At 42.9% G+C, this 14,007-nt stretch overlaps 1 protein-coding gene across 3 annotated transcripts in view; it reads right to left on the bottom strand.

Annotated features, from left to right (window-relative positions):
* Positions 1-1,020: 1,020 nt before the first annotated feature.
* LOC105494346 (TATA-box binding protein associated factor 3) overlaps positions 1,021-14,007 on the bottom strand; it is a 202,283-nt gene continuing 189,296 nt past the window's right edge. For 2 of the 3 annotated variants that reach the window (XM_011762673.2, XM_011762675.3), the window contains 3 exons: positions 7,380-7,632; positions 2,212-2,318; positions 1,021-1,436 (listed from right to left, as the gene is read on the bottom strand). In XM_011762673.2, coding sequence (XP_011760975.2) covers positions 1,322-1,436; positions 2,212-2,318; positions 7,380-7,632 — 475 coding nt within the window. In that variant the 3' untranslated portion in view covers positions 1,021-1,321. The remainder of the gene's footprint in view (positions 1,437-2,211; positions 2,319-7,379; positions 7,633-14,007) is intronic. The other variant, XR_011608308.1, reaches the window with a different exon arrangement.

Below are 14,007 nucleotides of genomic sequence, written 5' to 3' on the forward strand. Positions count from 1 at the left end.
TCAGACATCTATAACATATAATAAATAGTGGGCAGTATAATAATATAATAAAGTTTTGTGATACCCTGAAATTTGATGAGTTTTCTTAAAAAAATTCATAATATACTTCATTTCAGCCTTAAAGCACAATATTAATGAACAGATTTGTAGAAATAAAACAATATAAAGACAAAATGCTACAGTATATGTGGGGTTTTTTTTCTTTTTTTTTTTACTTTCATGGAAACTACATGTCCTTTTAGTAAAAGTCTGTCAAAGAAATTTACAAAAACAAAACAGACAACAAACGAAACACCTTCAAATCATAAACTCTAAATTTAAATTGCCTTGCTTTCCTTCCAACTGCTCGGGCCCTTTCCCCCATGATATTTTCGGGCACTGCACAGGTTGAGCTCAAGGGAAATTTCTTTGAACGATGGCTTTTTCTTTAGCCTTCTTTGTTTCTGTCCAGCGTCATTACAGACCTGGCTGAAATCACAGTGGATTTCAGAGAAAGCCAGAATTAAACACGATAAAAATTTAAAAAATAACTACTTCATAAATATTTATTATTTACATTAGGGGCAATCTTTTAGTCTGAAGAGTTTTTATACAAGTTGATGAAATGTACAAGCAGTGAGAAGAGACTCCAGCAGTTTAAAGAAGGGCAAAATTAGAATGCAACGAAGATATAAAATACATGAAACAAAAATAATTTGCACAAAAGCAAACAGGACATGATAGAAACCTTTTTCTTAAAAAATATAAGGTATTTCACAAAAGCCTGAACATTTTACATGTTAGTACTAAAAACGGGGGAAGGAGGGAAGCTTCGTATATTCTTATCACAAAAATATTTACCGGCACTCCCACTGGAGGTTTCTTTATGTTATTCTGATTATCTTACTATAGAGGGAAAGGGGCTGAAAACTGTATACAGACTCTATCATCCTTAAATTACAGTTGAGGCAGTTTGTACATTATCTTCTCATCTAACACCTCAATGAAAAGGCCCTGGAGAGAATAAAGGAAATCAAAAGGGAAGATGTACGCTCTTTATTAATAATACTTGTCACTGGTATTAGAGAAGTGGAGGAGGGGCAGCCCCCAGGCCACGCCTCTGCTCCAGTTTCCTTCTGTCGCACTGCCACGGAGCCACAGGCCAACGCGGCTGGGGAGTGAACAATGCAGGTGCGCGGTGTGTTCCAGCCGCAGTCCTCCCGGGTTCTTTATCCACAGGCATCTGGGCTGGAGGTGATGGCAGAACTGCACCAGCTCCCTTCCAGGGGCGCCAGGGAGGAAGCCTGGGCTGACCCCGCTTGGTCCAGCCCCTCGGGAGCCGTCAGTGCGCTCGATGCTTCCTCTTCTTGTGCTTTTTGTCCTTCTTCTTGTTCGCACACTTGGGGCAGAACCACTGCATCTCTTCTGGGGGTGCAGCCATGATTCCCACACAGGGCCTACACATGAAAGCAAGCTCAGATAAGCAACTTTTACACGGTCGATTCTCCTCCCTTCTGTTTTAAAGTACTTTTTAAAGTCTATGACATGTTTACCCGAAATCAAAGCCAAGCAGCACTGCTGTTGGGCATGCAGACTAGGATATCACAGACGCGCCCTTTACACGCCCTCTGCAGAGATTCATTAGTTCGTTCCTCCTTTCAGCCAGGAAGAGGAGGCTTCTGAGCCACGGCTTTGTCTTTATCTCACAGATATCGTATATCATAACTGAACAGGTTGCTATCTTTTTGTATCTGACATTTTAAAGATAACACGAGAAGATTATCTGCATAAATTCTGGTTGAGCTTTTCAGGTTTTAGGAACCGCTGAAGAGGTTTAAAAAAGTTAAGCAGTCTTTAGTCCTGCAGTTTGTTCCATCCTTACAAAGGGGCTGCCTCTTCGTGGCCCTGGCCAGTGCTACAGCTTCTAGGGAACATTACCGGAAAGGAAGGTCAGGGACGCCCCTGGGTCTCCTCTTAGTATTATTATTTTTCATAAGAAGGATAGATAAGCTAAGCAGAATGTTCAGAATTCAGGGTGAATAACAATAGTCTAAAGACTCTTGGGTTTTGCAGTTAATTGCATTTCACAGGCTCTGTAATTTGACTCCATGTACTGTCCCTAGGACAGCCCTGGGTCAGTCCAAAGGCAGGAATCTACTCAGTGGACGCTTTGTCTCAGGAGAGGCTGAGCTGCCTGATGCGTGCGGCCGGCAGGGCGCCCTGGGCACTCACCAGTGGTACCAGTCATCGCAGTCGTCACAGCCAATCATGGGACTCCCATCATCAGGCTTGTTACACCCAGGGCAGATCCAGATCTGATTGCCCCACTCATCTCGGATCTGATGTTTGCAAAGTGGAAGTGGCAAAAATGGAGGGAATGGGAAAAAAAACAAAAAGAGGTCAGATCAGAATGATTACTTTATACTGTTTAACTGAACCAACAGGCATATTAAACTAAAAAATATAGTAGATCAGCACTTCATTAATGCCATGATCAGCGTCATCACTGCTTTAGAATCGTGAAACAGAAAAATGCCAAGTGTTCAATGATAAGACATTTCTAATGAATATTCTAAGCTTTCTTTTGTAAGTCACAAAAATAAGCATTTTATAATCATCTCTGTGAACAATATGACCGGTAACCCCTTTCATAAACAAACAAACAAAAAAACTATAACTACATACATTCCTAATGATTTGGATCTCTATAAGGGTGGTAACAACTGATTTTTTGAAAGCTACAGACCTCCACTTTCTTTTTTTTTTTTTTTTTTTTGAGATGGAGTCTCGCTGTGTCTCCCAGGCTGGAGTGCAGTGGCGTGATCTCGGCTCACTGCAAGCTCCGCCTCCCGGGTTCACGCCATTCTCCCGCCTCAGCCTCCCAAGTAGCTGAGACTACAGGCGCCCGCCACCACGCCCGGCTAGTTTTTTGTATTTTTAGTAGAGACAGGGTTTCACCATGTTAGCCAGGATAGTCTCGATCTCCTGACCTCGTGATCCACCCGCCTCGGCCTCCCAAAGTGCTGGGATTACAGGCTTGAGCCACCGCGCCCGGCCCAGACCTCCACTTTCTATGTGGTTTTTCTCAATCACATTCATAGGCATGGAATTAATATAGACAGCCAAATGAGCATGCACCATCTTATTACTTATTAGCCAAGCCCTTCTCCTGAAGGAGCTGATAAGATCAAGGATATAAAAGAGTTGTTACTAAGTAACTTTCCATTCCCTTTATGACATTTTTAGTAAAGTACAATCAACTAAAGGGCAAATGAAATAAGGGGATAGGGAAACCAAAGAGCTATAAGGTTCAACATTATTTTGCTACAAATGTTGTGTACTCTGGAGTTGACTTTATTTAACTTAGCAGTCCTAAAGAGGGAACATCCTATTAACCACTTCCTCAAACTCCACATGAACAGAGCCAACCTGGAAGAAGTAATTCACTGATGGGCATTAAACACCAGCAATAAGAAAAAGGTAATTTCAAAAGTGTTTACAATAACAGAGCACATTATTGCATCCGGTTTATTTCATAAGGGATAGTTCTTCCTAGACTTTCAAATACCACACTGACTAGATGTGCTTTTAAAAAGGCCTTCTTTGTGTGTGACAAGTGCATTGGGGGTGCATATACGTTTCACTGTACTGATGGGCTTCCTTTAAGGCAACTCTACAAAGGCAAACTACATTGACAGGAAAACTTCCTAAAGAAATCTGTGGGCGACTACATCTCTGACCCTCTGTAATTTCAGGAGAAAAAGTAACAAGGGGTGAGAACCAGCAGTCACCTGTACCCGCTGTCTCATGGCCAAGGCTGGTGGAACATCCTATGCCCTGAAGCTCCCACGTGTGGCCAGTCCTGCTGCTGGCTGACCTTGCTTGAAGTCAGAAGGCCGTGACTCTATGTGCTGCACAAGAGCTTTGCCACAGCATCGACAGTAACTAACACCAAATACTTCACAGCTTACTACATTCCTCTAAACATCTCATTTCGTTTAATCATTGTAAAGCAACCTCTGGGTAGCTTATGAATGGGGAAACCGGAGCTAAGAGAATTTAAGTGGCATTTCCAACATCACACCATTAGGCAGTGACAAAATCTGCCTTTTTGCTCTCTAGCCTTCATATGTCATCTAAATCACACATTTTGTCCTCTGCCCACAAAGCGTCTCTTCATGAGGTAGAAGGCGTTTTTAAAATTGTCATTTTTATTTTAAAGACAGGGTTTCACTTTGTCGCCCAGGCTGGGGTGCAGTGGTGTGATCACAGCTCACTGTAGCCTTGACCTACTAGGCTGAGATGATCCTCCCAGCTCGGCCTCCTGAGTAGTTGACACTACAAGCACATGTCAACATGCCCAGCTAATTTTTGTATTTTCTGCAGAGATGGGGTCTCACTATGTCACCCAGTCTGGTCTCAACTCCTGGGCTCATGCGATACACCTGCCTCAGCCTCCCAAAATGCTGGGATTAGAGGCGTGAGACACCATGCACAGCCAGAAAGCTTTCCTTCTACACTGTCTATTCCAGCTGGACTCATCTCCAGGAGGTGAGTTAGTTCAAAGATCTACTGGAAAACCAGAACTTTCCGAGCTGGAACATGCCACAGAGATCACCAAGTTTAATACAAACTTCTTAATTATAGATGAAGACACAAAGGTTGAGGAGGTTAAGTACAAAATCTTTCCTGATCAACCCATTTGGGGGTAATGCTGCCTCAATTAAACACCTGCAACGATTGGTCCCTGGACAGACCAATTGGATGATCACAGTTTTAGAAGTTCCTTCCAAAACTCCTTTAAGGAAATTTAACAATAGGCCAGGCATGGTGGCTCACGCCTGTAATCTCAGCACTTTGGGAGACCAAGGTGGGGGGATTGCTTGAGTCCAGGAGTTTGAGAGCAGCCTGGGCAACATAGGGAGACATCATCTCCACATACACAAAAACAAAAAACAGCCAGGAAACAGCTAGGTGTGGTGGCAGACGCCTGTGGTCCCAGCTACTTGGGAGGCTGAGGTGAGGGAACCATTGGGGCCCAGGAGGTTGAGGCTACAGTGAGTGGTATTGTGCCACTGCATTCTAGTATGGACAAGAAGAGGGAGACTACTCAAAAGAAAAAAAAACAGAAAAAAAAAAGAAATGTAATATTGTACAGTTTATAATGACAAATACCATGAGTCCTACCCGGCCACTTTCCAATCATATTAGTACCTACCTAGTTACACAAGGTCAGGGCCACCATTAGGCTAACACATCACAGTCTGTGGATTTGGTAGTCACAGCAATGGCAATGGCTCCATACACCTTAAATACTTTGTTGTGTGTTTGTGTGTTTAATTCTATAGTGTCCAAAGAACATAATCTGTATAAATACTTTACTGCCAGACTGTATTCAGGGTTTGAGTAAGACCTAATACTATTAAGTAAGAGGAAAGCAACTAAAAACAGTCCCAGAACAACGTGGACTCATTCGACATGGTGGGATTTACTATTTTTTTTTTCTTGAGACAGAGTTTCGCTCTTGTCGCCCAGGCTAGAGGGCAGTGGCACGATCTTGGCTCACTGCAAGCTCTGCCTCTTGGGTTCAAGCAATTCTTGTGCCTCAGCCTCCTGAGTAGCTGGGATTACAGGCATGAGCTACCAGGCCCAGCTAATTTTTTTTGTATTTTTAGTAGAGATGGGGTTTCAACATGTTGGCCAGGCTGGTCTCAAACTCCTGACCTCAAGTGATCCACCCGCCTCAGCCTCCCAAAGTGCTGGGATTATAGGCGAGAGCCACTGCGTCCAGCTGGTTTTACAATTTGAAGTCATGCTTGGATACTCAGGAGTCTGGTGGTCTGAAAGTTCATTTCCATTTAATATGCAAGCCCTGGCATATTCTGGATCATAGCCAATAAAATATAACTAGTGCTATTATTGACAACCACCACCTGGCTCATAATATCAGTGCACATTATATAACTTACACTCAAATGAATAACTGAATTGCTTGATGAAGAAACTCAGTGTGAGATTTCAGCACCACTGTGCATCTCTACATTTACAGATTGATACTACTGTCTACATGTATAGAGTCATATCCAAAACAACATAAACACAATGCTTTGATGTTATTTATGGAGGCTATGTGAACACTGCAATGTAACTTTTTTTTTTTTTTTTTTTTTTGAGACAGAGTCTCGCTCTGTCGCCCAGGCTGGAGTACAGTGGCCGGATCTCAGCTCACTGCAAGCTCCGCCTCCCAGGTTCACGCCATTCTCCTGCCTCAGCCTCCAGAGTAGCTGGGACTACAGGCGCCCGCCACCTCGCCCGGCTAATTTTTTTGTATTTTTTAGTAGAGACAGGGTTTCACTGTGCTAGCCAGGATGGTCTCGATCTCCTGACCTCGTGATCCGCCCGTCTCGGCCTCCCAAAGTGCTGGGATTACAGGCGTGAGCCACCGCACCCAGCCCACTGCAATGTAACTTTTCAGCCAAAAGCTTGAAAATGCAGTGAAAAATGGCAATGAAGAAATGCATCTTGGCTGGGCATGGTGGTTCATGCCTGTAATCTCAGCACTCTGGGAGGCCGAAATGGGTGGATCGCTGGAGCTCGAGACCAGCCTGGGCAACATTGTGAAACCCTGTCTCTACCAAAAAATACAACAAATTAATCGACAGTGGTGGCAACTGCCTGAGATCCCCAGTTACTCAAGAGGTGGAAGAATCGCTTGAGCCTGGGAGGCAGGGGCTGCAGTGAGCCGAGATCGTACCACTGCACTCCAGCCTGGGTGACAGAGTGAAATCCCCTTTCAAAAAAACAAAAAAACAAAAAAAAGGCCAGTCGCGGTGGCTCATGCCTGTAATCCCAGCACTTTGGGAGGCTGAGGCGGGCAGATCAACTGAGGTCAGGAGTTCAAGACCAGCCTGGCTAACCTGGTGAAACCCTGTTTCTACTACAAATACAAAAAATTGGCCACCCATGGTGGCAGGCGCCTGTAATCCCAGCTACTCAGGAGGCTGAGGCAGGAGAATCACTTGAACCTGGGAGGTGGAGGCTGCAGCGGGCCAAGATCTCACCACTGCACTCCAGGTTGGGCAATAAGAGCGAAACTCCATCTCCAAAAAAAAAAAGAAAAAAAAAAAAAAAAAGAAAAAGAAAAAGAAATGTGCCTGGCCAGGGGCAGTGGCTCAGGCCTGTAACCCCACCACTTTGAGAAGCTACGGCAGAAGGATCGCTTGAGCCCAGGAGTTTGAGGTTGGGCCACTGTACATAGGGAGACCCTGTCTCAAAAATAATTAAATAAATAATAAAATTTGAAAGAGAAATGCCTCTGAAATTCGACAGCGACTCAGAGCACACACTTGTCTTGAACTGAAAACGTCTCCAGGCTAACCGCTCGGGCGGCAGGTACGCACCACGTAGGTGCTGACCGTCTCAGTCACCACGCTGCGCACGGGAGCTTTGGCACTGGCCCCGGAGGCGGCAGGACCCGGGGAGGGCAGCAGGGCAGGGCCCGCGGCGGCCTGGGCGAGCAGCGGCAGCGGCACGGGCGCAGGGCTCACGAGCATGGGGCCGGGGGTGGGCGCGGGGGCCGGCGGCGGGGTCTTCGGCCTGTTCTGCGAGGGCGCCGGCTTGGCCTCGGGCGCAGGGACCACCTTGCTGATAACACTGTCAACAAAAGAGGGAAAGGTAAAAGTCAAAACAGGATCATCATCGAACCCAACTCGTGCTTAAAAACATGATTGCAAAATAGCTTTTCTTCCAGTACCGACATATTTCAACGTCCAGAAGCGGCTCAAGAACTGAGTTTGAGGCCCTACATCAAGTGGCCTCTCCACTTACTCAGAGGAATTTTTCATTTTCCCAAACTTCCCCTCAGTGGCCAGATACCTAGAAATTTCTAGTAACCAATACACATGCACAGGCAGTGTGATTTCAATTGCCTGTTCCCGCGCTGAGGCAGAAGCTCTGACAGCTTCACAGGGGGAGCTGCCCACCCCCACCTCTCCTCAGTCCTCCACCGGCCCAGACAGGGGCCGCTCCTTCCACTGGGGCTCCAGCTGGAGAGGACCTGGAGCAGCCTGTGTCCCACACTGGAGATGGGCAAGAAAGACACATTTGCTGTTGGAAGTCCTTGAGATTTTTGGGTTGTTAATGACCATAAACCTAACCTGGCCTAAGCTGCTGGACAGGGCAGCTAAAAAAAAAAAAAAAAAAGAAGTTTCTATTTATCTCTTCTCAGTTCCAATGTTTCTTCTTAATACTCTCAACGCCATTGTCAATAAAACTGTGAAGACTTTCTCACTTCTGGATTTGGCTTTGATTGCCAGGTTTTACAGACTGACTGTTCAGGCTGGGCAAGGTGGCTCACGCTTGTAATTCTAGCACTTTGGGAGGCCGAGGTGGGTGGATTCCTGAGGTCGAGAGTTCAAGACCAGTCTGGCCAACATGGTGAAACACTGTCTCTACTAAAAAATACAAAAAATTAGCCGGGTGCAGTGGCGCGCACCTGTAATTCCAGCTACTCGGGAGGCTGAGGCAGAGAATCGCTTGAACCCAGGAGGTGGAGGTTGTAGTGAGCCGAGATCTCGCCACTGCACTCTAGCCTGGGCTACAGAGTATGACTTCGTCTCAGAAACAAAACAAAACAAAACAAAACAAAACAAAGCAAAACACAAAACAGAAGATTGTTCCCAGAGGGGCTGCAGAGGTGAGGAGGAGGTAATGCAGCGGCAGCTTCTGTCCTGGTGACGCTGCTGCGGGTCACTAGAGCTGTGGTGCTGTGACCCTGCTCCTCCACTAACAGCGTCCTCTTCATACAACTCAGTGGAAGCAGCTCTGGACTTGGGGTCAGGACATCTGCGTTCAAATTCTGCAGCCGCCAGGGACTAGACCTGTGGCCTTGGATTATTCATTTACTATAAAAAGCACGATTTATTGAGGACCTATCTATAAGAAGTTAGAGGTTATACTAGGCACTTTACAAATATCATCTCATCCAGTCCTCATGAGAACATCAAAGAAGTAATGATTACTCCATTTTGTAGATGAGGAAACTGAAGATCAGCGAGAGAAAGGAATTTGAGTAAATGGGTGGCAGCTTTTGAACCAAGGTCTACTTGATTCCAAAGTTTGCTTTTTTTAAAGCTTCTTTATTTAAAAAAAAAAAAGTATCATATATACATTATAAATATATATATATATATATCATTTTACACACAGAGAAAACAATATATCAGATGCCTAGGTAATAATCAGAGATAAAATATGTTAGCTTTGCCATATTTATTTCAGATGAACTTCCTTCCCTGCCCCAGAGCAACCGCTGCCCTAAAACAGGTAGGGTTTTGTTTATTGTTCTTGGTACTTTGTTTTCTCTGTACCTCTCCTGCCTTTGTAGGTGTCCATAAACAATACATACCACATTAGTGTTTGCTGTCTTTTAACTTTTATACACACAATGTCACACTCTAGTTATCAATAAAGTTTCTGGGCCATGCAATATGGCCATCCTCACCTCACCAGGAATCGCCAGCCTGCGGACTGTCCCAGCCTGTCTCTTTCTACTATTCCACACAATTCTTTAGGCCTTGTTTTTCTCATCAACAAAGTGAAAAGAAATGCAGTGGCCTCAGAGGGTTGTAGTGAGAACCTCAATATGGAGAAACACTTTAAAAACTGCATCCAGATGGGAAGTGTCAGCCCCGTGTCATGTTCACGGCTGTTGTTCACAACAGCCTCCGGCCTCACTGCTGCCAGCCTGCACGGTTCCACTTCCTCATAGTCCTAGTTTAGAAACCACTTTCACCAAAAGGCACTGACTCTTTGCTATTCTGATCATAAATTTATAAAACATTAAGTTACTTCAAAAACTTCACCATTATTTCAGCAAATAACTTCATTACTGCTAATTGTTCTCCATTTGTTTCCTGCAAGGGTGATCATCTTCCTAACCTGGATACAGCCAAAGATCAAGAGAATTTAACACACACTTGTTGGTGCAGCAGACACTTGATAAATGCTTAACATAATAATTAGTGACTATTTATTGAGCACTTACTATAGGTCTGACTGTCCTAAGCATGTGAAAGCCAATTGTGGGCCAGGTGCTATGCTAAATGTTTACTTGCCTTGCCTTATCTCGCTTTTTTTTTTTTTTTTTTTTTTTTAGATGGAGTTTTGCTCTTGTTGCCCAGGCTGGAGTGTAATGGCGCGATCTTGGCTCACTGCAACCTCCCTCCTGGGTTCAAGTGATTCTTCTGCCTCAGCCTCCCGAGTAGCTGGGATTACAGGCATGTGCCACCATACCCAGCTGATTTTTGTGTGTGTGTGTATTATTATTATTTTTTTTTCCAGTAGAGACGGGGTTTCTCCATGTTGGCCAGGCTGGTCTCGAACTCCCAACCTCAGGTGATCTGCTTGCCGTAGCCTCCCAAAGTGTTGACATTACAGGCATGAGCCACGGTGCCCGGCCTCATTTGTTTTTCATAATGACCACATAAGGCAAGCTATTATTCTGCTTTTTTAAATGAAGAAACCAAGGCACAGAGAGATTAAGTATCTTGCATAAATTAACACAGGGTACTGCTACATGGCAGGGCCAGGATTTAAACAAAGCAGTCTGATTTTAGAGCCTGTGATCTTTTTTTTTTTGAGACAGAGTCTCGCTCTGTCGCCCAGGCTGGAGTGCAGTGGCACGATCTTGGCTCACTGCAAGATCCACCTCCCAGGTTCACGCCATTCTCCTGCCTCAGCTTCCTGAGTAGCTGGGACTACAGGTGCCCGCCACCACGCCTGGCTAATTTTTTTGTACTTTTAGTAGAGACGGGGTTTCACCGTGTTAGCTAGGATGGTCTCGATCTCCTGACCTTGTGATCTGCCTGTCTCGGCCTCTGAAAGTGCTGGGATTACAGGCGTGAGCCACTGCACCCGGCAGAGCCTGTGATCTTAATAAGTATATGACACTGTCTCTCAATGTGTACTGAGGTTTGCCTTACATAAAAGGCATGTAATGTAGGAGTTCAAAGTTATTGCTATGGCATTTATATCCAGAGAGTAAGCATTCTCTATTTTTATGGCTAGACTAAATTTTAAAACGCTATTTCTGGAGGCAGTTTCCCATAATGGTTTAATACACAAGTGATGGAACCAAAGCTAAAGGAAAAAGCAGGAACCCTGAGAGGTAAGCAGAACACAGATGCTTTACCCCAAGGGCATTTACGCATTAGGCAAGTCTGATCTTTGGTTATGATGAACAGAACCAATGTCGAAGCCCAGGATCTGCCCAAAGTGGAAGGTCTAATAGAACTTCCTCCCGATACTAAGGATTCCCAATCAGCTATACCCATAAGGTAAAGATGAATGAGAATGTCATGAATTTTCACCTCTGGTGTTCTAGGATACTTTACATTTAAAGTAATTGGGACTTGCAATGTGCCCAGGCACACAGCACAATCCTGAGTGGAAATATCTTAAAACCTAGGTCTCATATTAATACAGAAAATTATCTTTAAAAAAAAGTAAGTGGCACATAATGAAAGACAATCAAACCTATGAGGAAGTAAGGTGGGATCAGGGAAAACTGTTAAGACATAACAGCTAGTATGAAGGGACAAAGACCACAGATACAAGAATTATCAACTATAAAACAACTTTGCTTACAGCATTAAAAAATAATAAAAGGCAAAGGCTGGAAATATAGGTGGCAGGAAGTCACAGATCTAGTGGATTTGAAAAGAACCAAACAGACTTTCTACAAACTAAAACATACAGTAACTGAGATTTAAAATTCAATGGAGTGATTTAAAAACAGATTGGAAACAACTTAAGACAGAACTATAAACTGAGTATTAGAACAAAGTAAATTTTCGGAGCATAGCCTGAGAAGCAAAGAGAATACAATAAAAGGTCTAATTAGTGCATGTTTGATCATAATTCTAGAAGAAAAATGGAGCAGAGACAAATGTTAACAAGGAGTACCTGAGACTTTTACAGAACTGATGAAAGATACCAATCCACAGATTTATGAAGCCCAACAAACCCCAGGCAAGATAAATAAAAACAAATCTATATCTAGGCACATCAAAGGGAAGCTATAAAATATCACAGAGAGAGAGGAAACATCTGAAAGGCAGCCAGAGGGAAAAAAGAACAATTCCTCTCAAAGAAGAAACAGGTGACTGCTGACTTCTTAATTAGCAATGATGAAATCTAGAAGACAGTGGAGTAACATCTTCAATGTGCTAAAGAAAAATAAATTGTGTCTCTGAAAACATCTTTAAGGAATAAAGATGAAACAACGACATTTACAAGCAGGCAAAAGCTAAGAATTTGCTGCCAGCAGACACTTAAAAAAAATTCTAAAGCAACAATTCTCAAATTTTTGGTCCTAGGGCCCCTTTAAATTCCTAAAAATTATTAAAACTTAAAAAATGTGCACTATATCTGTCAATATTTACCATATTAAAAATAAAACTGGAGCAGGCACAGTGGCTCATGCCTGTAACCCCAGCACTTTGGGAGGCCAAGGTGGGTGGATCACTTGAGGCCAGGAGTGATTCATCACAGTCAACAGGGTGAAACCCCATTTCTATTAAAAATACAAAAATTAGTGGGTTTAGTGGCGCAGGCCTGTAGTCCCAGCTACTCCAGAGGAGGAGGCAGGAGAACTGCTCAAACCTGGGAGGCGGAGGTTGCAGTGGGCCAAGATCACACCACTGCACTCCAGCCTGGGTGACAGAGCAAGAATCTGTCTCAAAAAAATAAATAAAATAAAAATAAAAATAAAACAGAAAAGTTTAAAAATATTTAGTAATTCATTTAAAAGTAACAACAATGAACCCATTATAAGTTATCAGATAACATTTTTTAAAATGCAAATAACTGTATTTTCCAAGACAAAAACTTGAAAATGACTGGCAATGTTTTGGTTGTTTTTTCTTTGATAATGGCGTCTTGCTCTGTTGCCCAGGCTGGTATTGAACTCCTGGGCTCAAGCAATCCTCCTGCCTCAGCCTACCGAGTAGCTGGGATTACAGGTGCATGCCACTGTGCCTGGCCAAGACTGGCAATGTTTTAAATTTTTTGCAAACCTCTTTAATGTAGGCATATGTAACTAGAGAAGGGAGGAGTATTTTAAAAGATTTTTTGGATAATGGTGTAAGTTCTTCCTTAATGCTGCATTAAATGCAACAAATGATAGTTTTTTATAAGTTAGTTACAATGTGTAATCTGAAATCATATCAACAGACATTCATATTCTGTTACATTAAAATTTATTGCTCTGTTTAGCACTCTGAATACAAAAGTTACCCATGCATAATTTTATAATGTCATACATTGGTCATTTGGAAAATACTGGTTCACTGACTTAGGCAGATCTTCCAAATGTTTACATAATTCATTACACAAGATAATAATATGTAAGCCAGTAATGGGTAAACAGAGCTAAGGTATTTTAATATCCCTCTATTATATAAAATGTAGTGTACAGGTAGTGAATAAAGTATGGTAATTTCTAGGGTAACCATGCAAAAATTACAAACGAAGTATAGTATGAGGAAAAAAGGAATGATGAAAAAAAACCCTTGGTCTGATAAAAGAAAGGAGAGAAAAAAAAAACACTGAACAGTAAAGTAGCAGCACAAAATAATAAGGTAAATTTCAAACTCAAAACATCAATGATTATATCATATAAATAGTCTAAGTGATTCAGTTGTCAGGCTGTATAAACAGTGAAACCCAATATATTCTAATGCCCAGAGGCACATCTAGCAATAGAAGGGCTGAAAGTGAGAGGCTATAAAAAGATGTATGCAAATACAAAGAAAAGTAATACTACACAAAAAAAGACTTTAAGGCAAGAACTATCAGTGATAATAAAGGCTATTTCCTGATGATAAAAGGTTCCAATTTGCCAGGAAGCTATAACAGTTAAAAATTTGTATGTACCTAATAACACATCTACAAAACATATAAAGCAAAAACTGACAGAACAGTAAGAAACAGATGAATCCACAATCATAGCCAGAGATGTAAGCATAT

The sequence above is a fragment of the Macaca nemestrina genome, chromosome 9 (genome assembly GCF_043159975.1).
Source record: "Macaca nemestrina isolate mMacNem1 chromosome 9, mMacNem.hap1, whole genome shotgun sequence".
In the NCBI taxonomy this organism is placed as follows: domain Eukaryota; kingdom Metazoa; phylum Chordata; class Mammalia; order Primates; family Cercopithecidae; genus Macaca; species Macaca nemestrina.